Genomic DNA, 25,196 nt, shown 5'->3' on the forward strand with positions numbered 1-25,196 from the left:
GGTTGACGCAATGGTAACCAGAATTCTGTTGAGGCGTATGGGTACTTAGGCGGTTTTTTTTCGCCGTGTTGGGGGGGGGGGGGGGGGGGCGTAAAAGGATTTCGCTGCGGGGAAATTGAGCGGAGAGCTACGGTGCTTTTTACAGAGAGAGCGATTCCCGCTGCCCACTCTAGGCCAGTTGTTTTGACCCGTGTGATTTTATTAGTTGATACAGTGTTCGAAGACGTAATCTACCCATTTCTTGCAAAATGATGCGGGTTCACCGAGTCGTCGGAGAATTCCCAGGATTTCGAAACCATTACCATCGCCACCTGGAGGGAAGTGGCGGAAACAGGGGCAGTGTCTTGACCTCCCAGGAACATCAACATCATCATCCCTATTTATTAGCTGTAGGTATTCAGATTTTACCGCACAATAATTGTCTTCGGTTGCTGGGTAATGTAAAATACTTAATATTCCGGCAACATTTAATTTTGTAGCGGTATATCAGACTTCCCCGGGCGCATAAAGATACACTGTTAGCATCACCATCATCGCCATCGTCTCGAGTGTCAAAAGCATGTGTCGTTGCATGATCTTTGCAGTATGTCATACATAAGAACTGGCGCGTTTACCTGCTGGACAATCCGAATGTCATTAATGTGGACCGGGTTGTGGGCATTCTTTGTAATGCGTCATGCGCGTATGTGTAGTCATGTGAAATCCATATGGATCTTGAAATGGGGATGGAAAGGGGGTGGATGTGGGCCTCGTATGACGAGAAATTACATAGTTGTCACGCGAGTCGGTGTGATGTCATATTATAGCGTCGTCACGTGACTATATAGTTTGATGGCACATTACATCGCTGTCATTTGACCTGGTATGAAGTCACACTCACATGATGCCATCACTAAGTATACTAATTATTCTTGCCGTTACCTAATTACACTATTACCATTAATTATTATGTGACGTCATCATCTTCGTCGCGTGACTCGTCGGCTCGTGACGTCGCATTGCGCCATTTCTTGCGGACACTTTTTTGAGGATATGACCTTGAAAGTGAGCCATCTAATGCTTTCGCATCAATAAAAGAAGCAGCTCGCTTCTGCACAGGCATAAATATACAACGTGCCTCTGTCCGTACTACAGTCGCAGCACGTTAAGTGTTTTCGAAGGCAACATACCGAGGACTGAGAAGAGCATTCTCGCTATGTTGGATGGAGCTAGAAGATGAAAATATACGGATATGCGTCTGCATAACCGTTGCACTACAAAGTACATCGACGACCAGTTTCTTTATATTCGGTAACTATTCTCAAGCCTGAAAAGAGTATCGTGAATACCTCCCCCTGCTCCCAATTTCTCGTAGATGGTGTAGAAGGGCTGTGTTTGTCAATTGCCGATTCGCGCGTGAATGAGCGAGAGGCTTCCAATACGAACGAGTGTACACGAAGCAGGTTGTCAAATATTGACACATATAAAGTACTCACCGACGTACTGGTGCTAACCGCGTATGGGACACCCCTGACCGCAGGCCATATAGTCTCTGAGGGTCCATCCCAGATTATAAGCTTCTCCCATTGCGTGTGCATCGATAGTGTCTGTACACACCTAATTAAAAAATACCATCATCATTTTGGCTTTCCTTTCTCACAGGATTTTCAGAATTGTTTTTAACTGAAAAACTTCTTAATCGATTTTTGTTTTGTTTTTCGTTTGTTTTCTGATGTCGAGCAGCCAATCTCAACCTCACAATTTGAAGTTGAGGTGAGGTTGAGTGAGGACGGCAGTGGCCTGAGGTGAGGTGAGAAGTCTAGGGAGACCTCAACCTCAACGGATGAGGTTGAGTGAGGTCGGCAAATTGTTTTTGAGGTTGAGGTGAGGTCCAGATTTTTGAGGTCGAATGCCCACCTCTGGTGACGTGACTTCACTTCCCTCGCGGGTGAGCTACCTAATACAAACTTTCGTTGTGAAAAACGCTGTTGAACAGTACGACGAAACAGCGCTGACGGACGGGACGGAAGAGAATACAGATACATGCGCTGAAGGGATATTTACTAGTGAAAACTTACGTACGCGCGCAGCGATGGCGCCCACCGCAAGCTATCGGAGCCACGAAGGTCATCGGCCACGTGAGCCGGCCTAATGGGATCTGTTTCTCTCTGCTCCCAAGCGGGAACTAAGTGCCCGGTGACAAGGAGCTCAGCCAAAACTCTCTTTGCGGGTGGCCGGAAAACCAAATAGCAAACCGGAAAATCAACGCGCGTGGGTGGGCGCAGTAGCTGCCATGCGCAGTGCTATGGGTGATGCAAAGTGCGCTTGTCGCGTTCGCGCGCACGAAGTCGCTGCCGACAAGACCCGTAGGGATCACCGCCGAGCGACAAGCCGATCGACTGCGTAGCCAGGCCGAGGAACGGCGGGGGACGAAGACCTTGCAGCAGCGAGAGCACCGCCGGCTACAACGCGTAGAGGGCGAAACTTCAACGTCCGGAACTGCCGTCTGCCACAGGTTCAATTTAGGAAGTCCGCGTTAGAACGAGAGCGTAGCAAGCATCAGTGCGACGCAACCGGCGCCACCCAGCCACCGGCTGCCACCGATTAAATGGGACGTTGCCTAGTTTACTCAGTTTCATTTTCTTCCATGAGAAGAAGTGTCTTCTGGCAGGCTAGCTGGTGCATTTCGTTCACTGTCAAATTGCCCGAAAGAACGAGGACAGAGCAAGGAGGACACACAGATCTGGCCAGTGCGGTATGTCCTCCTTGCAATGTCCTGGTTTCGCGCAGTTTGACAATGAACGAATTCCATGAAAAGCACGCATCGCACATTTTGGACTGCTGGGTCTAAATGGCCCTAACTGCAGGAGACCATCTGGTGCGGTATCTTGTGACAACTCCCTGAATTTTAAGCTCATTTTGTCCACTGGGATCCCTCGGGGCTTCCCGGTGACGTGAGCCGTGGCGGTTTGCGGTACTGAAATAAATAAATAAAATTTGACAAATCTCCTTTATATAGGTATAATGCAGGCCATGTCAGGGCGCGCAGAAGCAGAACACTGCGGATATGCGTTAAAAAACAGTCGATTTATTTTCAGTATTCCAGCCACGATATCACACGGTGCCATGACGCGAAGAAGGCCCGGAGCTGCAGTTACAGGAGACGAAAGGAGCCGCTGCTGTCCTCTTTATTCTGTTACTAACAGCTCACGCTGCTCGAAGCTTCACGAATGGGCCTGGGAACGTTTTCTAGGAACTCAGTTCGATAGTTTCCTTTAGGATCGTACAAGGCTGAGACATAATACGAGCCGTCTTTTGCCTTGGCGATGCCAACACCGAGGCGGCGAGTCTTCTTCCAGGCGACCTGCGTGAAATGGAGCACATCACCTGGGGGATTTTCCCGGGTGAAGTTGTGTTTCTTGATCTCTGCATACCATACGTCAACGACCTTTTTGCCTGTAATGAACGAGCGAATGGAACATGTCAGCCTTGTGACAGTGTTAACCCTTGTCGGTTTATCATGTTTATCAAAATGGCGGCTCCAAAGGGTCGCATGCCGATTGAATTCCCGTGCATTAGACACTCATTCCATGACTGCTGAAGCATACTGGTTCAACTCCTGATTGTATTCCTGTCGCCATATGAGGGAGCATATACCTGACATTACCAAGATATATTAGTGTATTAAACTCTAGTAAAATCAAAAGTTGATGTCATATTTGTAGAAAACAGCGTGAAAGACATAGACCAGCATGTAGACGAGACGAGCGCTGGCTATCAACTAAACGCTTTATTTGAGCAGAACTCTTAAGTACAGCGGTTCCTGCAATCAGGCACGTTTGCAGGTAAGAAACCCCATTCTGAAATTCATTCAGGCACATCAAGATATGAAATTTCACGATCATGAATGACACCAGACTGGATGCTTACGCACGTGTCACAGTTCTTGTGGATAAAGTACACGCTTCGTTCAATGATCTTGTTACTAGACCTCTGTGCTTGTACAACACCGAAGCCTCGTTAAAAAGGGGTGCAAGGGGGTTCTTGGCAGCATTTTTTATGACACATTGCCAAGTTCGAGGATCGGGCGCTGCCAGAGAATTGTTATGTTTATGTTAGCGTATGTTGAATCATCTTCCTGTTTGTCCCATTTAGGTTTCCCCGCATTTGAAAGGCACTCCCTACACACCTTCTATACAAGAACGCAAAGGAACATCCTTCGCCAGGCATTCTGTATTGCCTGCAGGCAAGTTACTTGTCTATTAGTTTTCTCTTGTCCTTGGCACAAATGCTGTCCAGCCTGTTCAGGCTGTATCGTATATGTCTGAGCACGGGTCACGTTTCGGCATTGCTGATGACGTAGTCGGTACTTTCATGTCATGTAGAGCGAACAACGCCATCGGCCACCTTAATAAACCTGCTCGTCTTTGCTTCCGTTGCTCACGGCCTGCGATGTCCTGTTCACGGCTCCCAACGGTACACACGTCGTATATGTGTCCTACGCGTTTTAAACGTTGCGACAATTCATGGAGGTACGACACCGACACCCTGGTTTAACGTCCCAAAGCGACTCAGGCTATAAGGGCCGCCGTAGTGAGGTGCTCCGGACAATTTCGCCCACCTGGGGTTCTTAAATGCACTGACATTGCACAGTACACGGGCCACTAGTGTTTCGCCTCCAACGAAATGCGCCCACTGTGGCCGTGATCGAACCCGCGTCTTTCGGTTGAGCAGTCGAGCACCATAACCACTTTGCCACTGCGGTGGCTCACGGAATACGGTACAACCGCAATGTTTCCCTTGTGTTCATGGAGTGCCCTAGGACACTCCAGTCTGTTGATACACTACAATTTTTTTGGCCCCTATTACATGCCTGCAAGATAACAACGTCAGGCCTTTTAACCTGTTCATGAAAACTAAGACTGATGGCGTTCGCAAGACTTGAACATCGCCGAACCTATTCGCCGCGAGATCAATCTGCAGGTGGAGGCACAGTCGCGCGACTAGCGCGGATTGGTTAGTGGCGGCACTGGCGGAAACCTATGCGGCGGCGGCTTCCTATCGAAGGAAACGTTCCCTTTGGAAATGATCGGCGATAAGCTGCTGAAAATGTTTCGATTTTGCACAAAAAGTGCAGAATCGCCGAGCGCTGGGTGACAGAAGCGCAGATTGCAGGAAAGCAGGAACTGACAGGCAACCACATAACCAATGTTTTATTTTTTGCTCACGTGGATTTTCATGGGGATGCCTTGTACCGCTCGCACGGGGCTGGCTTTTTTTTTGCGTTAGACTTGCCTAACCGCAGTTTTGTTTTTCGCTCTCCCTTTCACCAGTGTATGCGCCACTGGCTGTATCCGCAGCACTGAATGGTGTATACGGGTGTCAGATAGGCAAATTTAGTGTCACATCCAGCTTGTGGCGACATATAGCGCTACACTGGAAAGAAAAGTTCCATTTGGAATGCATTTCTTCCAGCATCCTACTACGTATGTGTTCTCCCTCTGTTTTTGTAAGGCGAAGCTGCTGCGCCTGGACTCGGAAAAAGATTTCGCTGCGGCGAAATTTGAGCGGAGAGCAGTGGTGCTATTGACAGAGAGAGCGGTTCATGCTGCCCACTTTAGGCCAGTTTTTTTGACCCGTGTGATTTGAATACCCGGCACAGTGTTCGAAGACGTAACCTAGCTGTTTTTTAAAAAATGCCACGGGATCAGTCATCGGAGAATTCCCAGGATTTCGAAACCATTGCCATCGCCACCTGGAGGGAAGCGGCGGAAACGGGGGAGGGTCTTGACCTCCCAGGAACATCAACATCATTATACTTAATTATTAGCTGCAGGCGTTTATGTTTTCCGTTTTCCCGCAGAATGATTGTCTTCGACCATATTTAATCAATATTATGGCAACATTTAATTTGGTAGCTTTAGATCGGACTTCTCCGGGCCCATAAAGACACACTATCATCGTCAAGATCACCGCGATCATTTCGAAGGTCAACTGCATGTGACGTTGCATGATCTTTGCAGTATGTTATACATGAGAGCTGGCGCGTTTACCTGCTGGACAATCCGTTTTTGTGGACACATTTTTGCGGATATGACATTGAAAGTTAGCCTTCTAATGAAAATGAATAATAATAGTCATAATAATAATTGGTTTTTGAAAGGAAATGGCGCAGTATCTGCTCATATATCGTTGGACACCTGAACCACGCCGTAAGGGAAGGGAGAAAGGACAAACTTAGTGTGACATTGCATGATCTTTGCAGTACGTGAACTGGCGCGTTTTATGCTCGACAATCCGAATGTCATAATATGGACCGGGTGGTGGGCACTCTTCGTAATGCGTCATGCGCTCATGTGTAGTAATGTGGCATCCATACGGATCTCGAAATGGGGGTGGCTGGGGCGTGGTATGACGAGACATTACATCGTTGCCACGTGACTAGGTGTGACGTCACATTACATCGTCTTCACGTGACTAGGTGTGACATCACATTACACCGTTGTCGCGTGACCAGGTATAACGTCACACTGATATGATGTCATCACTCATTATAGTAATTAGTCTTATCGTTGCATAATACAGTAATTAGCAGCTATTGTGTGCTGTCATCATCTTCGTCGCGTGACTCGTCTGCTCGTGACGTAACACGGTAACATTTTTGTGGACACTTTTTTGCGGATATGACCTTGAAAGTGAGCCATCTAATGAAAATGAATAATAATAATAATAATAATAATAATAATAATAATAATAATAATAATAATAATTGGTTTTTGTGAAAAAGAAATGGCGCAGTATCTGTCTCATATATCGTTGGACACCTGAACCGCGCCGTAAGGGAAGGGATAAAGGAGGGAGTGAAAGAACAAAGGAAGAAGAGGTGCCGTAGTGGGGGGCTCCGGAATAATTTCGACCACCTGGGGATCTTTAACGTGCACTGACATCGCACAGCACACGGGCGCCTTAGCGTTTCGCCTCCATAAAAACGCAGCCGCCGCAGTAGGGTTCGAATCCGGGAACTCCAGATCAGTAGCCGAGCGCCCTAACCACTGAGCCACAGCGGCGGGTCTAATGAAAATGAACATTGGTTTTTGGGAAAAGGAAATTGCACAGTATCTGTCTCACATATCGGCGGACACCTGAACCGCGCCGTAATGGAAGGGATAAGGAGGGAGTGAAAGAAGAAAGGGAGAAAGAGGTACCGTAGTGGACGCCTCCGGAATAATTTCGACCACTTGTGGATCTTTAACGTGCACTGACAAAACACAGCACATGGGCGCCTATGTGTTTCGCCTCCATCGAAACGTTGCCGCCGCGGTCGGGTTCGAACCTGGGAACTTGGGATCAGTAGCTGAGCGTTCTAACCACTAAGCCACCGCGGCGGGTAATCTAAGGCTTTCGCATTGATAAAAAAAGCCGCTCGCTTCTACACAGACATAAATACAACGCGCCTCTGTTGGTGTACTATAGTCGCAGCTTGTTAAGTGTTTTTGAAAGCAGCGTATAGAGGACATAGCGTTTGCTGGGTGGAAGAATTTTCATTTACGCTGAGTCCTCTCGCTATGCCGGATAGAGCTAGAAAGTCGAGATATACTGATGTGCGTCTGTGTAGCCGTCGCTTTGGAAAGTACATTGACGAACAGCTTCTTTACCTTCGCTAACTATTCTCAAGTCTAAAAAGAGTATTGTGAATGCCTCCCCCCCCCCCCCCCAATTTCTTGTAAACGGTGTAGAAGGCTTCTGTTTGTTAATTGCTGGTTAGTGTGTGAATGAGCGAGGGTCTTCCAATACGAACAACTGTACACGAAGCAGGTTACCGAATATTGACACTACGAAAGTACTCTCCGATGTACTGGTGGCAAGAGGGTATGGGACACCCCTGCCCTCAGGTCATAAACTCTCCGAGTGTTCATCCCAGATAATAAGCTTGTCCAACTGCGTGTACATCGATAGTATCTGTACACACTTCATTAAATGAAACCTTCATCACTTTTGCTTTCCTGTCTCGCAGCAGGATTCTCAGAATTGTTTTTAACTGAAGAACTTCTCAATCGTTTTTTTTGTTTTTGTTTGCTTTCTGGGGTCAAGCAGCCGACCTCAACCTGACAATTTGAGGTTGAGTGAGGTCGGCAGTGGCCTCAGGAAAAGTGAGGTGACGGCGTCTCAGGAGACCTCTACCTAAACTGATGAGGTTGAGGTTCAGTGATGTCGACAAATTTTTTTTCAGGTTCAGGTGAGGTCGAGATTTTTGAGGTCGGATGCCCATCTCTGGTGACAGGACGCTCTGCGCGTGCCACCTCGGACGATTGCATACAGCGGGGTGCCCACACTTTGGCTGTCGTACAGTGCCACGGCCGTACAGTGCAACGGCCTCGGCGGATCGGGCAGCCGTTACAGTACTGTGCACCGAGCCCGTTACTTATTTTTCTCGATATAAAGGACACGCCGCGCACGCGGCTTGTAAATGTTTTGTGCGTGAGTGCGATGCGTGGCTGCGTGTGCGTGTGCGCGTCCCCACGCGCCGATTGACGGCATCACGTGCGTGCTTCGGCGCCCACAAACTGCAAGCGGACTTTGTGTGCGCCCCTCGCGCGGCTTGTGAATATCATGCATTGCCGAGCCCGCGCAGCGGTCGTAACAGTGTGTGTGTTTGCGCCCGCGCGCCTTGAAATCTCGGACATGCGAGCGCGGGTGCTATGCAGTCGGGACACCCGGCTGCAGTGCTAAGCTATCTCGGGACTCGGACAATCGCGGGCGGCCGTCACGTTCTTTGTATACAGTGTTTTATAACTATACCTCTACCCCTGTCCTCTCTTCCTATCGCTCCCCTTTTTTATTTCCTCTCCACTCCCTTACCCTTTGTTTAAGCTCGCCGCACCTCACGTGCTTCAGAGTTCGATAAGAGATGCCGCGGCTGGCACGTCTTTTCCTTTTTTTTACTATAAATCACAAAGAATAATAATTTTGTTGGTGAGGGAAGCGGCGTACCACTCTGCTTCAGGCTCTAATGGTTGCTGTTTTTATTTCAAAAAACTTGAAGCTCGTGTCATTGACTCTGAGCACGAGGCACATGACCGAGAGACATACAGGCGCTGCCATCATGAATGAGTTGCAAAGGTGCCTTGAAGAATTCGACATGGTGGGAAAGGAAGTGTGTGCCGCCACTGACGCCGGCTCGAACATGGGGCGCGCAGCGAGTCTCGCGCACGGAACATCTCCTCTGTGTTGGCCACGGCCTACACAACCTCGTCATCAAGGACGGATTTGGAAGTGTCCCAGAACTCAATAGTTTGCTATTCAACTGCCGTGCCATTGTAAAAACTGTGCACTACCGGGCCTCCGACCTGAATGCGGCACTGCAATCGTTGGTCAGCACAGCCGAAGCGCTTGAACATGACGAAAATGATCCTGTACTTGATGAAGGCTGTCAAAACAGCAACGACACATACAACGCCGGTCCAGTAGCACGGGGAGGGGCAGTCACAGTTAAACTGGACACACCAACCAGGTGACATAGCAGATTAGCTGTGTTTGAGAGCCTCGTCGCGAAGAAGGCTGCACTCAGGAAGTTGTTGGCTCGTATAGGGCGCCCGCTCCCTGGTGTCTAAGACTGCACTGAAGAGATCGTGTAATTCCTGAGCCAGCTTAAATGCGCGGTGGAGCTGCTCTCCCAGCAAAAATCGAGCACGTTTAATGTGCTCATCGTTATTCGAAGCGAGCTTCTCGCCTCACTGCAAGACATGTCCGGAAGCAGTGTAGTTCAAGAAATCAAAATAGAGATGTTATAGAGATTTGAACACAGGTTTCCTCTGACAGATGTCACGGTCATGGCAACGCTTCTCTAACCTAGCTTTCAAAATCTAAAAGCTCTTGAAGAGTATGTGACAAAAAGAGGTACATCGCAATTTGAGTTTCTAGCGAAGCAGGTGCGTCGCTATATCAAGGAATGCGACACGCGCCCTAACGACGCTTTGACGTCCTTAGCACGACCCCGTTCTAGTGCGCCACAGCAGTGGACCAACGAAATCATTGCGGAGTGCCACGCACTTTTAAGTAAACCTTGCACGCAAGTGAACGACGTGTTAAAATTTTGGAAAGGGGCTCAGAACGAGCTTTCATGTCTGGCTAAAAAATTCTATGCATCCCAGCCACGAGCACCCCGAGCGAGCGAGTGTCCTCGGTGGCTGGTCTGGTCCTCCGGTCTCGAGGAGCCAATTTGCAACCACTCACGGTAGATAAACTCTTGTTTATTAATGACAACTACAGTCTTTGCAAATATTGCCTCTGAACGAAGCTGTTTTGTACACTTATTGTTTTGCTGCCAGTTTGTTAGTTTCTGACGTGTTTATGGTGTGTTCGGCACGCAGCCTTTTATCTACATTCTTCCTCTACTTTCATGAACCGTACAGTGTTGGTTTCTTAGTTCTAACAATTCTAGACTGCGGCCAAATATTCTACACATGGTGATGTATAGTTTAGAAGAACTTCTATTTTGGCTAGATGGTTCAGTTCGATCCAGAAAGGAAAACAGTAGCGCCGAATAAACACACACACACTAGAAGAACGACGTAGCATCAACGCTATCAGTTGGATTCCAGAACGCCTCAGGCGTGTCGGTAGCTAATTTTACGAGAATGCTAAAACTTTAACTTAACGTGACGTTTGTATCGTTTAACGAGAGGTTTTATCGACAAAAGAAAGAGATCTGCATCGGACCTTGCGTAGCCCCGGTTCTTACAAGCATATTTGTAGCCTATATTGACCGCGCCTTAGAACGAAGTTTAATAAGGAGGGGGTATTAAATGTTTTTAGGTATGTTGACGATTTTTTTATAGTTTTCAAAAAACTGAACGACGTGTCCTACACCGATGCTGTATGCAATGTTTTCGAAATCTTTAATGAGAACAAAAATGGGCTGGTTTTCACGCTTGAAATGCCCTTGCAAGGGATGTATACAGTTTTTATACCTGAGGCTTACTTTTGGAGAAGAACATGTATGTTGGCAGTATGCCCCTCGAGCTAAGGAGCTGCTACCGTATGCATCGGCTCATTCAAAGGCAGTTAAACGCGCTATTGCTAATCTTTGCCTAGAGTCGGCACTCGTGAGGTCGTGTCAGCATGGTATGCAAGGGAGCTTTGATACGCAAGTGGCTCGATTGGTGGGGGCCGGGTTCCCAAACTCGGTAATCACAGGAGTTGCAGAAGCCCTCCTACAAAAAATCAAGGGCGTCATGTTTAAGCGGCTTTCGGAGCAAAAGAAGCAAGCCGCGAAAGTTGTTCCGTATGTGCACAGGGTCGCCCACAACGTAAAAAAAAGGTGGCAAATAGGCATGGCGTGCCAGTCGTCTTTTCGGCTCCACGGAAGCTTGCTCAGCTCTGCGCACGCATAGCCAGCGATGGAAAGAGGAACGGTTGCAGCAAAAAAACATAGAAAACACTTTGTGAAGTGCTGCACCGGTGTCGTCTCTGAGATACCACTCACCTGCGGGAAGGCCTATGTTGATGCATCAATGACCGTGCAGCAGAGCATGCGCGCTCGCTCAAAGAAGTAGGAGCGGCACATCTACCCAAACACTGCGCAGAGTGCAAGGTGTGTCACCGAGCAGCTGGACATTCGGCGGGGGAAAATTGCAAACAATTCAAAAAGTGTGAACCACGACTTGATGAGATAAAGATTCTGGGCGGGAGCGGAGATAGTAAGGCACGAGAGGTTTTAGAGGCGTACCACATCAGAAAAAGAGGAAAAGGGTGTGTCAGTGATTCATCTGTGAACCTTGTTAACGCTGAGATTTGATATCTTGAACGGTTTTGTTGATCGCACGGGAGATTTCTGTCTGCGCATGCCTAGAATTTCTGTATATTTCCTCATTTTTCAGGGAATAAAGTCAAGATGAAGTTAGCGCTCGTCCTACGTCGTTCTTCTACTGTGTGTGTGTTTTTTCGGCGCTACTGTTTTCCTTTCTGGAACATGGTGATGATTGTGGTTGTGTGTTTTTTCATCGTTCTAATGTTCAACTCTTGCTCACGCTTTCCTTGAGCTTGACTATACGCTGTCACGCGGTTCATTATGTTGAAACTGTTTGAAAACATTCAATTTGTGTGTCTGTTATTTTATTTTTGCACAAATTTGAAACGTTCATTGGGTTTCGCAATATATATATATATGTGTGTGTGTGTGTGTGTGTGTGTGTGTGTGTGTGTGTGTGTGTGTGTGTGTGTGTGTGTGTGTGTGTGTGTGTGTGTGTGTGTGTGTGTGTGTGTGTGTGTGTGTGTGTGTGTGTGTGTGTGTGTGTGTGTGTGTGTGTGTGTGTGTGTGTGTGTGTGTGTGTGTGTGTGTGTGTGTGTGTGTGTGTGTGTGTGTGTGTGTGTGTGTGTGTGTGTGTGTGTGTGTGTGTGTGTGTGTGTGTGTGTGTGTGTGTGTGTGTGTGTGTGTGTGTGTGTGTGTGTGTGTGTGTGTGTGTGTGTGTGTGTGTGTGTGTGTGTGTGTGTGTGTGTGTGTGTGTGTGTGTGTGTGTGTGTGTGTGTGTGTGTGTGTGTGTGTGTGTGTGTGTGTGTGTGTGTGTGTGTGTGTGTGTGTGTGTGTGTGTGTGTGTGTGTGTGTGTGTGTGTGTGTGTGTGTGTGTGTGTGTGTGTGTGTGTGTGTGTGTGTGTGTGTGTGTGTGTGTGTGTGTGTGTGTGTGTGTGTGTGTGTGTGTGTGTGTGTGTGTGTGTGTGTGTGTGTGTGTGTGTGTGTGTGTGTGTGTGTGTGTGTGTGTGTGTGTGTGTGTGTGTGTGTGTGTGTGTGTGTGTGTGTGTGTGTGTGTGTGTGTGTGTGTGTGTGTGTGTGTGTGTGTGTGTGTGTGTGTGTGTGTGTGTGTGTGTGTGTGTGTGTGTGTGTGTGTGTGTGTGTGTGTGTGTGTGTGTGTGTGTGTGTGTGTGTGTGTGTGTGTGTGTGTGTGTGTGTGTGTGTGTGTGTGTGTGTGTGTGTGTGTGTGTGTGTGTGTGTGTGTGTGTGTGTGTGTGTGTGTGTGTGTGTGTGTGTGTGTGTGTGTGTGTGTGTGTGTGTGTGTGTGTGTGTGTGTGTGTGTGTGTGTGTGTGTGTGTGTGTGTGTGTGTGTGTGTGTGTGTGTGTGTGTGTGTGTGTGTGTGTGTGTGTGTGTGTGTGTGTGTGTGTGTGTGTGTGTGTGTGTGTGTGTGTGTGTGTGTGTGTGTGTGTGTGTGTGTGTGTGTGTGTGTGTGTGTGTGTGTGTGTGTGTGTGTGTGTGTGTGTGTGTGTGTGTGTGTGTGTGTGTGTGTGTGTGTGTGTGTGTGTGTGTGTGTGTGTGTGTGTGTGTGTGTGTGTGTGTGTGTGTGTGTGTGTGTGTGTGTGTGTGTGAAAAATCGAATGCAACTGACACCGACAGCTCTTTGAACTACAGAACAGTTTATCATCATCATCATCATCATCATCAGCCTTACTACACCCACTGCAGGGCAAAGGCCTCTCCCATGTCTCTCCAATTAACCCTATCCTTTGCCAGCTGCATCCACCCTTTGCCTGCAAACTTCTTAATCTCATCCGCCCATCTAACCTTCTGCCGCCCCCTGCTACGCTTACTTTCTCTTGGAACCCACTCCGTTACCCTTAAGAACAGTTTATATATTCAGGTAATATCTTTTTTCGGAAATATTGTATATGAGCAATGACTGCGTTCATACTAATCCGTATTTAGTTTATCCAACCTAGTTGTTGATGAGCTAACAAAGCATGCAAATTTGTTTTATACCCTCAGCTGCAAAAATGTTCACCTGCTGCAAAAAAAGTGCTTTAATTTTTTCTTATTCCGGGAAAAGGCCGTTAAAAGAAAAGTTACTTCGAACAAATGGTGACTAATATTCAGAAAAAGTGATTTCACAGACTGTCCAGTCGGAAATGTTGGTGTTATAACACCAACATACTGGTTGACTGGTAAAGGGCTGAATCAAGAGGTGGGCGTAGAAGAGGTCTCTCTTTTTTCGTAAAGGATATTGTATAAACACATTCTCATTCAGAACAAGCGGAAATACGATTAACAGATCGAGTGTCTCGCGTGTCGGTGCCGGCTTTACATTTCTAGACGAATTACCTGAATCTTTGCGCAATGGAAAAATATAACCGAGGCATAGCAAAAAAAAGAAAACAATTGCGACTACGACGCAGAAACAAGAAAGGTTCTGCACGTTCGTGGAGCAAGAAATATATAAACTCAACACACGCGCTTGGGATATGTGCCTCATTTTTTGAGTATGGCGCGAAAAAAAAAGCAAGATTTCGAGAACATTTTGCATTTCTCTCACCTTTCAACCACTCTGTAATTTGTGATCTCATCCATTCGTACGAAATGCCCTAAACTTTCTACCAGTTTAGCAAAGAAGGCTGTAGTGAAGCAGCCTTTTAATTTATGGTTTAGCATGCCACGCCTCCGGCGCCGCCGCCGAATAGAAACGACCGCAACGCCGCCGCCGTTCGAAACCGACGCGGCGCACACCTCTAGCTGCCGGCGGCGCTGCGCGTGGCTGATCACGTGGTTCGTGACGAAGCCGAGCTGCCACAGCTGTGCGCATGCGCCGTGTCAAGTGGGACGAAGATGAAGAAGGAACGCCCCACGAAACGGAGCGGCGAAAGGCCGACTTTGCAGTTCGACTGAGCGAGTTCCACTCGGCCGGCTGTAGCTATCGCGTCACTCCAGGATTAACCAGAGCTAAACCACCGAAAATTTTCATTCTGTCACACTTGCCTAATGTCAGCTTTGTTGTTTGCTCTCCTTTTTCATCAATGTATGTACCACTGCTTTAGAATGACGGCCTGTGGCGCGAGTACATGACAGAAATAACTGCGGCGCAACGAAGACAACACAGAATGTTTTCTTGTTTTGTTTATTTTTCTTTCTAGCCGTGCCATTGTATTTGAGGTTGTGTACAACCTTCAGGGGCTGTGGCTACCTCATATTAAAACTACTTTGGTTAAGTGTAGTCTAGTTAAGGCTTCGGAGCATGACCGCCCTCTACTTTTTTGTGGAACCCTTAAAATGAGGGGCAAAAGCATTCAGCATCATCCTAGGTTATGGCCCCGTACTTAGCACGTAAGTTTCACAGCAGCTAGGCTTTAAATAATATTGTAACGTGCTTTGCGTAGACGACGAAGGAGAGGAGATCAGAAGCGTAGAAAGTATCTCGGTGTAATATACGACTCTACTCTCTCCTGGCGGCCACACATTGAGCGAGTTTCTGCAAAAGGAGTTCGGGCCATTGGCATCCTGCGCAGGCCTTGTAGTGCTAGGTCAGGTATGAAAAGGCATACGCTTCTGATGATTTATAAAATGTACGTCCGCCCAATTTTGGAGTTCGGCTGTGTTTCATTCTCAGGAGCTCCTGCCTATAAACTTCGCCCTCTTGTGCTTTTGGAGCGTGAGGCGTTGCGCCTTTGGGGCTTCCAAAATATGTCGGTAATGCTGTTCTGCACCTTGAGGTGCGAATGCCTTCGTTATCAGCTAGGTTTCGCCTTTTAACAGTTCAAACATTTTTAAAATTGTGCGACTCACCTCTTCACGCTTCCAGTATAATATTTCTTAGTCAACCTTCCGCCTTTTTTAGTGCTGCCTGGTCTCGATTTCATACCCCGCAGATATGTTACGTGCAGTCCCTCCTTGATCGCATAAATATTAATTTCACAGATGTCCGCCAAATATATAACAACTCCTCATCTGTCCACATTGAATTCGACGACATTTTCCCATCGAATGCTAAGCTGCAGCCCTTCCCGCTTCTTCAGGGTCTATTGCAGGACCACCTAAGGTCCTTTCCCTCTCATGTTCTTAATGCTACCGATGCCTCGCAGGATCGCGAAAATACAGGTGTGGGAATTTTTTCGCCTTCACTGGATTGGTCTTTTTCTCGCCGTCTTCCTGACTTCACTCCACTTTTTCTGGCTGAATTATTAGCAGTAATCTTAGCCTTACGAAAATTAGAATCTACCGTTTCCCAGGTCGTGGTTATGACAGACTCTCTGTCCATTTGCTTTTCCTTATCCTCACCCACTGACTCTCGGCCATTACGCCTCTTTAAGTTCCTGATTCCGCTCCATCTAAATTCGGTAAGGTTGCTTTGGGTACCAGGTCACATGGACTTTCACTTAAATGAGGTTGCAGATTCCTTAGCAAGAGCCTCTCTCAGCGGCCCAATTGTTGCTGTCCTGCCATCGTGTGCATATACAGCTGCGGTGAGGTTTCGCAGCTACACAATATTTCAGGAATTTGCTGCCTCGGCTCTTACATCATCTCTCGAATATAAGCATCTTCTGCATCCTTGGAGTAGCAAAGACTGGCGCTCACGCAGACTAGAGGTCTCTTTCACGCGCTTGCGTTGCCGGGTTCCCCTTCTAAATTTCTACCTTCACAGATCTGGCCTGGCAGCTTCCCCACTGTGCCCTCTTTGTGCCGAACCTGAGACAATAGATCACTTCCTGCTGTTCTGCCGCCGCTTTTCTCATTTGAGGAAGCGTCTTTTGCAAATTCCATTTCATCAACTGGGCTTACGTGTGTCTTCCGCGGTTGTTCTTTCCATTGGCGCTTCTTTGCTTGGACGAAGCGACAGGAGTGTGCGCTCTGCTGTGCAAAATTTTCTTCAAGAAACGCAGCGACTCCCATTCTAATTTTTTTTCCCGCTCTCAGTCAGTACGACATTGCAACATTACAGGCATTGTGTACTATTATGCACATTAAGCAATTGTCCCGTCTTCGATCTCCAAGTTAACTGGACCCCTTTCCTTCCCTCTTTCAATCTATCAGACTACATACTATTGCCACTCCTTTTCCCGTCAAAACTTTCCTGTATCCAGTAATTAACCGCCTGTGTCTTGGCCCCTCCCCCGTAGTGGGTATGTGCCAGGAACGTCTCAGGCCTTCCTTCCTTCCTTAATAGGAAGCTGGTCGGTCTGATCGCTTTGAGCTCTGCGCCCCGTCGCTAAATCTCTTAAATAAACACCCCAGACTCACTCAGTGCCTGCTGAGTACGTAACAGTTGTGGTGGACGTTGCTGGGTATCACCACGGATTCCCCTGTTCCTCGACGCAGCCGCAGAGTTGTCGGATTGCCACCACTTCCACTGGATATGCCTCAAGATGGCGGCGCCGAGCAAGCAGCACCCGCGGCGGGCCACTGGCAGCATCACCGCGAACCGCGCACCTTTGCTGGAAGGTCCGATGAAGGCGTCGACGAGTGGTTGACTAATTACGAGCGGGTGAGTCGCTATAACGGCTGGGATGCCACAGTGAGGCTAGCCAACGTCGTATTCTTTTTGGAAGCGACAGCGCTGATTTGGTTTGATAACCATGAAGACTCTCTTACCACGTCGGAACGTTTTACAGAAGAGATAAAGAAATGTTTTGGTGACGGCTCTGCCAAAAAGAAACGCGCCGAACAGACGTTGCTTCAGCGGGCCCAATTGCCTGGTGAGACTTGCACCATGTACATTGAAAAAATCGTAAAGTTGTGCAGGCTAGTGAACCCGCGGATGTCTGAAGAAGATAAGGTCCGACATTTGCTTAAAGGGATTGCTGAAGATGTATACAACTTCCTTATTAGCGAAGACAGCTTGAAGTCGACGGCCGACGTCATCAAGCATTGCAGAGCGTTCGAGGCTTTTGAAGCTTCGTCTTATTGGGCCGAAATTTGGGCGCCTGGCGAATGTCACCTCCATCGCCAGCGTTGACGTCGCTGCTCCAGTGTCAATGCCTGACATGATTCGCAAAATTGTGCGCGAGGAACTCCTCCGGTATCAAGACCCTGTGCGCCGGGATGACGCCCAACAAGATGGTTGCGCATTGCAGGCAGAGCCCGCAACACCATCTACTTCTTGGGTTCCAGCTGGCGTTTCGCAGAACTTCGCCGATCGGAGACCCCGCGAGGTACACTCTGCCTACCAGTCTGTGGGAAGACGGCGTGCCTACACAGGCGACTTGGCGCGACAACAGCCTCGAGATTATTACAACCAACGTTCTGACCACGCTTGGCAAGCATCATACGTTGATCGCTGGCGCCCGCCACCTGTGTGTTACCGCTGTGGTATGACCGGACATATATCCTGATACTGCCGCCGACGAGGCCCGATGCAAGCAGACCATCGCCTGTGGCCATCCAGACACTTCAGGATGTTTACGTCAGTGGCGTTTCAAGGCGATTGGCGGCGTCTCGTAGGGATCCCGCGGCCCTCCGTTGTCGCGAGGCACGAGCTGCGCGCAAGGGGTGGTTACATGGTCGCCAATGCTGTGGCCTCGCCTCCACTGCTTCCGCTCGCAAATGAGGCAGGGGAACACCTATGGCGCGTGAACACCCTGCGTACGACCTCGACACGCTGAGAAGACTCGACGTGACAAGATAAGGGTAGAGCTGGGCAGAAAAAATCGCAAGCATGTGCCGCTCTTCCTGATTTTCGCCCTGTACCTTCAAGATCTCAGCGGTTTTACCCACTAGCCTTAACGGGATTTTTTTTTCCAAGTAGGTTTTTTGTCGGAACACGGCTCTCGCTTTCGGTTAAGGCACCCGCGCTTTCGTGTTCAGTAGCTTACACGGGAACTGCCTTTGAAACAGTGCAGTTGGTGCCATAGAGACGTCACTGTCATACCTGATACAACTGCTGCTATGCAATGCAATTGAAAGCGCGAGCTAATTAATTCAAGCTTACCTCTGAAACGGTGTCCCTTGGGGCTCCAATATAAATTTTCTCCGTACGGATAATTGTCTCGGTGCCACAGCTGTTTACCTTTCTCATTTTTCATTCTCTCTGCCAATTCGTTGGCCCTTGCTTGAGCGAAGCGATTCAGCTGCATAGAAGAAACCAGAAAGAAAGAGAATCCACCAACTGATAGCGACCAGTTTCAAGCATTGAGTTTGTAATGCTATCCTAAAGTTTTTTTAGGAAGCCCTTGAGAATTCGCGCTACACTGACGCATCTTGGGGAAAAGCGGGTGCACCTGTGGACAGATGGAGTAAACAATTAAATTGATTTTTCAGAAAAGTAAATGACGCAGTAATTGTACCACATCTCGGTGGACACTCGAATCACGTCTTAACGGAAGGCAGTCAGTAGGAAGTAAAAGAAGAGCTGCCGTAGTGGAGGGCTCCGAAATAATTTTGACCACTTGGGGATCTTTAACGTGTAGCGACATCGCACAGCACACGGGCGCCTTTGCGTTTCGCCTCCATCGGAACGCGGCCGCCGCGGCCGGGTTCGAACCCGGGGACTCCGGCTGAGTAGTCGAGCGCTCTAACCACTGAGCCACCACAGTGGGTCGAATGGCCGCATTACTTTCCGGAAGTTAGTGAAGGCGTGAACATTGCGGCGCGGTAAAGATATCCAAAACACTTCCCACCAGCTCTTGTTGTTGCGCTTCTCTTGATGCATATGGCAGATAACATACAGTAAGCCCCAATGTTAATACCAGTACTAGAACAACTTTATTCATCGGAAAGTGTGAGGAAGGGGATCACGGGATATTCGGATTAAATAAAGTTTATGGTAGGCTCTCTTCCAGACAGGACGACGGCAGGAGGCTACACAGCAGAGCGTTGCAGCGACCCCTTCGGCCCCTCCCATCGCAAGGAGTTGTACTATCGCCATGGAAAGAAACGCGAACAACGCGGCGCTTACAGGCTCCGCTGTTCAAATTTCTTTTGACCGTGCTTTTACAGGAGTGGTAAGAAAAGGACCTTAGAGTCGCCTAGATTGCATCACGGGCGACTCTAGCGTCTTTTTGCAACCATCGAAGTAAAAGCGTGATGAAAAGAATGCGAACAGCGCAGCGCCCAGGCTCCGCTCTGTTCGCATTTCTTTCCGTCGCCCCTGTACCTCCGGGGTGCGAGCTGGACAACGCTGTTTCCCAGTGCTCTAGGTTGGAGAGTCGCAAATGGTCGCTGCTTTGTTGAATTTGTAGAAAAAGTGTATTCGACCATATTTACAATATGCTCCCGGGGAGAGGCAAAAGGATGCAGGCAGATCATGCCCTGACGAGTCCTACACCCCGGCTTACACATCGAGACATTGGTGACTAAGCGGCAAATCATATATAGAATAAAAAAGATCACTTTACAAGAAAACAACAGCATACTTTAGGGTAGCCAACCTAGTCATAAAGACAAAAGAGAAAGACATTCCTAAAATCTAAACAACAAACAGAAACATGACACCGTTTTGTCCGAACCGTGTCTAACCAGAAAAATACACACAGCGAATACCCAGCAAAACGAAAATTATTTGCAAAACTGAAAAAAGGCACGGGAGTAGACATCTACAGGCAACAAAAAAGTCCACAACATTCGTAAAAAAGAAACAGTGCGAACAAAACTAAAATAATCGCAAAATTAAAAAACAAGAAAGAGCACCTTCAGTTTCTTCTTAAAGGCAATAGGTTCTTGAGCCATTTCCACTAAACAAGGGTGGGCCTTACACTAGGCTGCAATTTGGTTAATTATACTTCGTGTTTCATAATTTGTTCTGGATCTTGTAGTAGATAAGAAAAACACGCGCAATTCGTATCTATGTTTCTAGAAAGATACCTGTTTCGGAAAGGAGTGAAATCCTCCTTAATTCTATGAAACATGTGAATTGCTAAGCTAAAGTTATAACAGTCAAGGAAAGTGCGGGCATAAAAAGTTTTGAAGATAATTTTTTCACCAGTTTGACTTGTCCGTAAAGCAAGTAGGGTTCTTTTCACAAGAGAAGATAATATATGTGAATCAATTTTATTGTTTGTACCCCCATAATAGATTGCAATATGCTAGATGATAGTGAACCAGAGCAAAATATAATTGTTTTTAACCTTCTGTGGCAGAAGGTGTTTTATTCGGTAATTCACACATAAAGATCTTGCCAGTTTCAATCTTATGTTATTCACGTTATCGGTCCACCCTAGATCACTGCGGAATTACACACCAAGAAACCGAACGCTATGCACTTCAATTCTTGAGTTATTAAACTGCAGTGAGATGTGGTGGTGTATTGGCTTACTTTTTGGTTGGAAAAACTTGAATTTCGTTTTCTTAATATTCAATTCAAGTTGATTAACAAAGAGCAAGATCATAAAATTTTTCAGACAGACATTTTATTGATTGCTGTTAAAGCGTATGTAGGTTAGAGTCTGAAAAGAAGACATTTGTGTCATCGGAATAGAACACAATATTAGTAGTTAGTGGAATGCTAACAATGTCGTTGATATATACAATGAACAAAAGGGGTCCTAGAGTAGAACCTTGATGAATGCCAAAGTTTACTAGAGCAAATTCAGATTTATATCATGTATTTTTGTGTGTTGCCTCCGCGCATTTAAATAACTCTCAAATAGTGTATTCGCAGCTCCACCAATTCCGTTTATATCTAGATTTTTAAGTAATGTTAAACACTTAACCGAATCAAAAGCCTCGCAAAAAGCTAGAAGGATTTCAGCAGCGTAAAGCCTATTTTCAAAATTCTGAATTGAACAATTTTTGATGTCTAACAGTGCTTTTTGGGTTGATTTACGTTGCTGAAAGCCATACTGCTCTTCACAAATTAAACCTTTAGCTTGCAAGAAGCCGCGAGGCATACAAAAAGAACGCGACTGAGAGTGGCTTTGGGTGCCCCGCACTTAACGCATTACGGTCTGAATTACTCCGGGGCGAATTAGGTATGAATGAACTGAACAATAAAGGTTCTTGTTCGTAACTGCCTCCAGACTACTTGCCTTTTGTTGAGAGGGGGTGGGTGGGGCTGAGTCTACCATTTCCAATGCGGAAAGTAATTTCATGGTACAAGACCATCCCCTCCCTAGCCGGTCGGAGATTCGAATCGCTCACCGTCCGGCCGACGAATTCTCGGCCGTTTTAGGTAGATTTTTTTGTTGTGCTTACTGCCGGAGTGAGCTGAAGCCCATACAAGTTTAATTGGTCTTTAATTTTGTCGCGGTAATTAAGTTTGACGCGGTAAATCGCGCGGCCAGGTTTATTCACGCATCCTATGCTTATGCCATTAGCGTTTCCGCCTAGAAAACGGCATCCGGTTTACCGCCCTTATCACTCCGTCGTCGCACTTCCAGCTTATCTTTATTTCATAAAATCTTCAATAGCCCCATGCGCACCGCTCCCTATATTCTCTCTCCCCCAGCACGCATTCCACTCCGCACCAGTCATCATTATAATGTGCCCCGTCCACTCTCACGCAGTGTCATTATTGCCAATTAATTTTTCTCCGCACAGCTCCAGACTAGAACGGCCTTCCAGGCGACATTGCCACCATCACCTGTTCGTCCAAGTTCAAGGAAAATGTAAAAAAAGATGTGTACAATTGTAAGAAGGCTTTTTTGTTATTAGTTATTGCTCCTTATGTAATAACCCAGTCATGGGGCCCGTAAGGAAATAAAATGAAATGAAATGAAAGGATAGAATTTTGAATGATACATTGGATACGGAGCCTTTTCGCAATACGCATTGCCGTTTTAGAGTCTCCTCTTATGATTTTGGAATTGGCTGCAGCAATAGCCATACCTGTGGCAGCTTCTTCTGCTTCTAATGGGTGGATCGTATTTGAAATTAAGGTGCCGTTGACCACGCGCACTAATATCGCACAGAGCAGGAACGCCTTTAGTGTGTCGCCTCCATTGGAACGCGGCCGCCGCGGTCGGGTTCGAACGCGGCTGCTCCGACTTAGTGGCCGAATGCACTAACCACTGCGCCACCGCGACGGGTTGCAGTATTATGCAGCATCCACGCTGACTGCGTTGGGTTTACAAGAGAAGCGTTTTTGGGTCGCTTTAGCTCTAGCGCTCCTCCTGCCCCCATAATGTTCCGCATGCTTATTCCTACTTACAGGAGTGACTTGTAGCTGTTTGTTTATGTGATTTGGAATGTATCTATGGAGCTTATGTGGGTTCCGTTAGACTATGTAGGCCTTTTCTAACACAAATACGTCTCATTTTTTAGGAATGGCTTTCGTACTGAGAGGGTAAGTGAGCTTCTACTAGGTTCTATGGTTTTGAGTGTTAAGTAAGGTGTCGGGTAGTTGACTGTGCTTAACACGAAAGCATGTATCAGTCTCCTAGTGCTATACTGCTTCGTTCCCGTTTTTCAATTCGACGTTATTCTGATTAGTGGTGATACTTGATTTGCGGTGGAATTGACGTTGTCTAAGGCGATGTGGTATCTCCAACCCGCTTGAATGATCATTTCCAAGATTGTGGCGGGTTTAACTTTTCAAACCGTGTGGGAGTCAATATTCGTGCTCACTGGGGTTCCCGTTCTTTTTGCTTCAGCCGGGTTGAAGCGTGAGCGGTTGCGACTTTGGTGACGGACACGTAAGGCCAGTTTTGTAGGCTTCGTCTACCACAATGTCAGTGGTTTCTTGGAGATTTCCTTCCATCGTGCCTTCGTTACCCGTGGTGGTCCTGAGTGTGATACGGTACGCGTAGAACGAGTGTTCCACTTTGCGTAGTTGGTTTAGTTTCCTGGTTAAAGGAATGATTGTAATGTTGAACAGGGGTGGCGATAACGGCTCTCCTTTCGGGGTTCCTCGGTTGCTGATGTTTATGATGTCTGATCTGAGGGAACCGACCTGAATCTCAGTCGTGCGACGCTTATTTAAAATACTGAAACATAACTGAAGGTCATCTGTCCCACATTGAGGTCCGACCGGGAGTTAAGTACGGCTTCGTGTTTTACGTCGTCAAAAGCTTTAGTTAAGTGCACTGCTGGTATTGCTCTAGGACTTTTCTTGTGATGCGAGTCTAAGACCTCTCTATATAGTCTAGCATAGTGTCTTGTGTAGACAAGTGGGGTCTGATGCCTAGCGTATTATTCGGGTATAGGTTTCACTCTTCCACGTACAGCGTTTGTGAAAAGTAAACAGGCTGCATGGTTTGTCTCTCATTCGAATAGTGGAGCCCTTACGGCTTCCCTAAAGATAAAAAAGTTCTCAGAAGATGGGGACAAGGGTTCTTCTTACCATACAGAGATTTAGAGCTTCAGGGCTGACATAATACCTTCAATGTACGACTGAGAAGCAAACCACGCAGCCTGGTTAGTTTTGGCAAAGACTCCTTTTTCATTTCATTTCATTTCATTTATTGAACCCTCAGGGCCAAAGGCATTAAAGAGGGGAGTGGTTACAAACAAAAAATACATAAATAGATACAATGCATATTAAAGAACAAGTATTATCATTCTCCTGGTATACAATGTTAGCTAGTGCAGAACGAAAATGCTGGTTATCAATTATGTCGACGATATCTGCGGGAAGGCGGTTCCATTCACGTGATGTACGAGGCAAGAAAGACTGAAATGCCGTTTTAGTGTTACATGATTCAATGCCAACTTTGTTACGATGATCAATGCGATTTGACACGTATCTGGGGGACGAAATGAGGGAATCGCGAAGCGTGGGGTGATGGTATAGTTTATGAAAAAGGCTCAAACTAATTGTCTGCCGGCGGGATGCTAAAAGAGGTAAAGAAAGATTAGCTTTCATGCTTGTTACACTTGCGGTACGGTTAAAGTTGGACAGGATAAAACGAGAAGCGTTATTTTGATCCAGCTCAAGCAAATTTATCAGTTTTTCATGATGCGGATCCCATATCGCTGCGGCATATTCCGGATTATATCGTATTAGAGTTTTATAAAGGAATAATTTCAAAGAAGATGGAGTTTTGGAAAAGTTACGGCGCACGTAGCCCAACATGCGGCTATCTTTGTTAGCAATGTACTGAATATGGCGCGTCCAGTTAAGGTCAGCAGAAATATGAACACCCATGTATTTATATGAAGTAACCGCTTCCAAGGCAACGTTATTTAGGTTGTACACAGGCGGAGAGTTGGAACTCCTTGATATTCGCATAATTTTGCACTTATTAGTATTAAGTTCTATTAGCCATTCATTACTCCAAAGAGAAATGTTATATAGACCACGCTGGAGAATGTTAGCATCGTCGGGGGATTTTATTTCGCGGAAAACAACACAGTCGTCAGCAAACAAAAGAATGTTAGATGATACAATGGAAGGAAGATCATTGATGTAAATAAGAAATAAAAGGGGCCCAAGCACTGACCCTTGTGGCACGCCCGAGTAAACTTCGCTGAAAGGTGAATTAAAATTATTAGCGTAAACAAACTGCCATCGGTTAAGAAGAAAGTATTCAACCCATTTCAGAACATTGTAGTCAATATTAAGTTGGGTTAGCTTTAAAAATAGTAAGCGGT

General features: G+C 46.9%; 1 protein-coding gene across 1 annotated transcript in view; it reads right to left on the bottom strand.

Moving 5' to 3' along the window:
• Positions 1 to 3,049: 3,049 nt before the first annotated feature.
• Positions 3,050 to 25,196, bottom strand: part of LOC144128001 (Golgi-associated plant pathogenesis-related protein 1-like) — a 137,592-nt gene continuing 115,445 nt past the window's right edge. Inside the window, exons 4-5 of the mRNA XM_077661048.1 lie at positions 18,661 to 18,799; positions 3,050 to 3,435 (exon numbers count right to left, since the gene is read on the bottom strand). Coding sequence (XP_077517174.1) covers positions 3,179 to 3,435; positions 18,661 to 18,799 — 396 coding nt within the window. The 3' untranslated portion in view covers positions 3,050 to 3,178. The remainder of the gene's footprint in view (positions 3,436 to 18,660; positions 18,800 to 25,196) is intronic.

Source organism: Amblyomma americanum, chromosome 4, assembly GCF_052857255.1.
Source record: "Amblyomma americanum isolate KBUSLIRL-KWMA chromosome 4, ASM5285725v1, whole genome shotgun sequence".
NCBI lineage: Eukaryota > Metazoa > Arthropoda > Arachnida > Ixodida > Ixodidae > Amblyomma > Amblyomma americanum.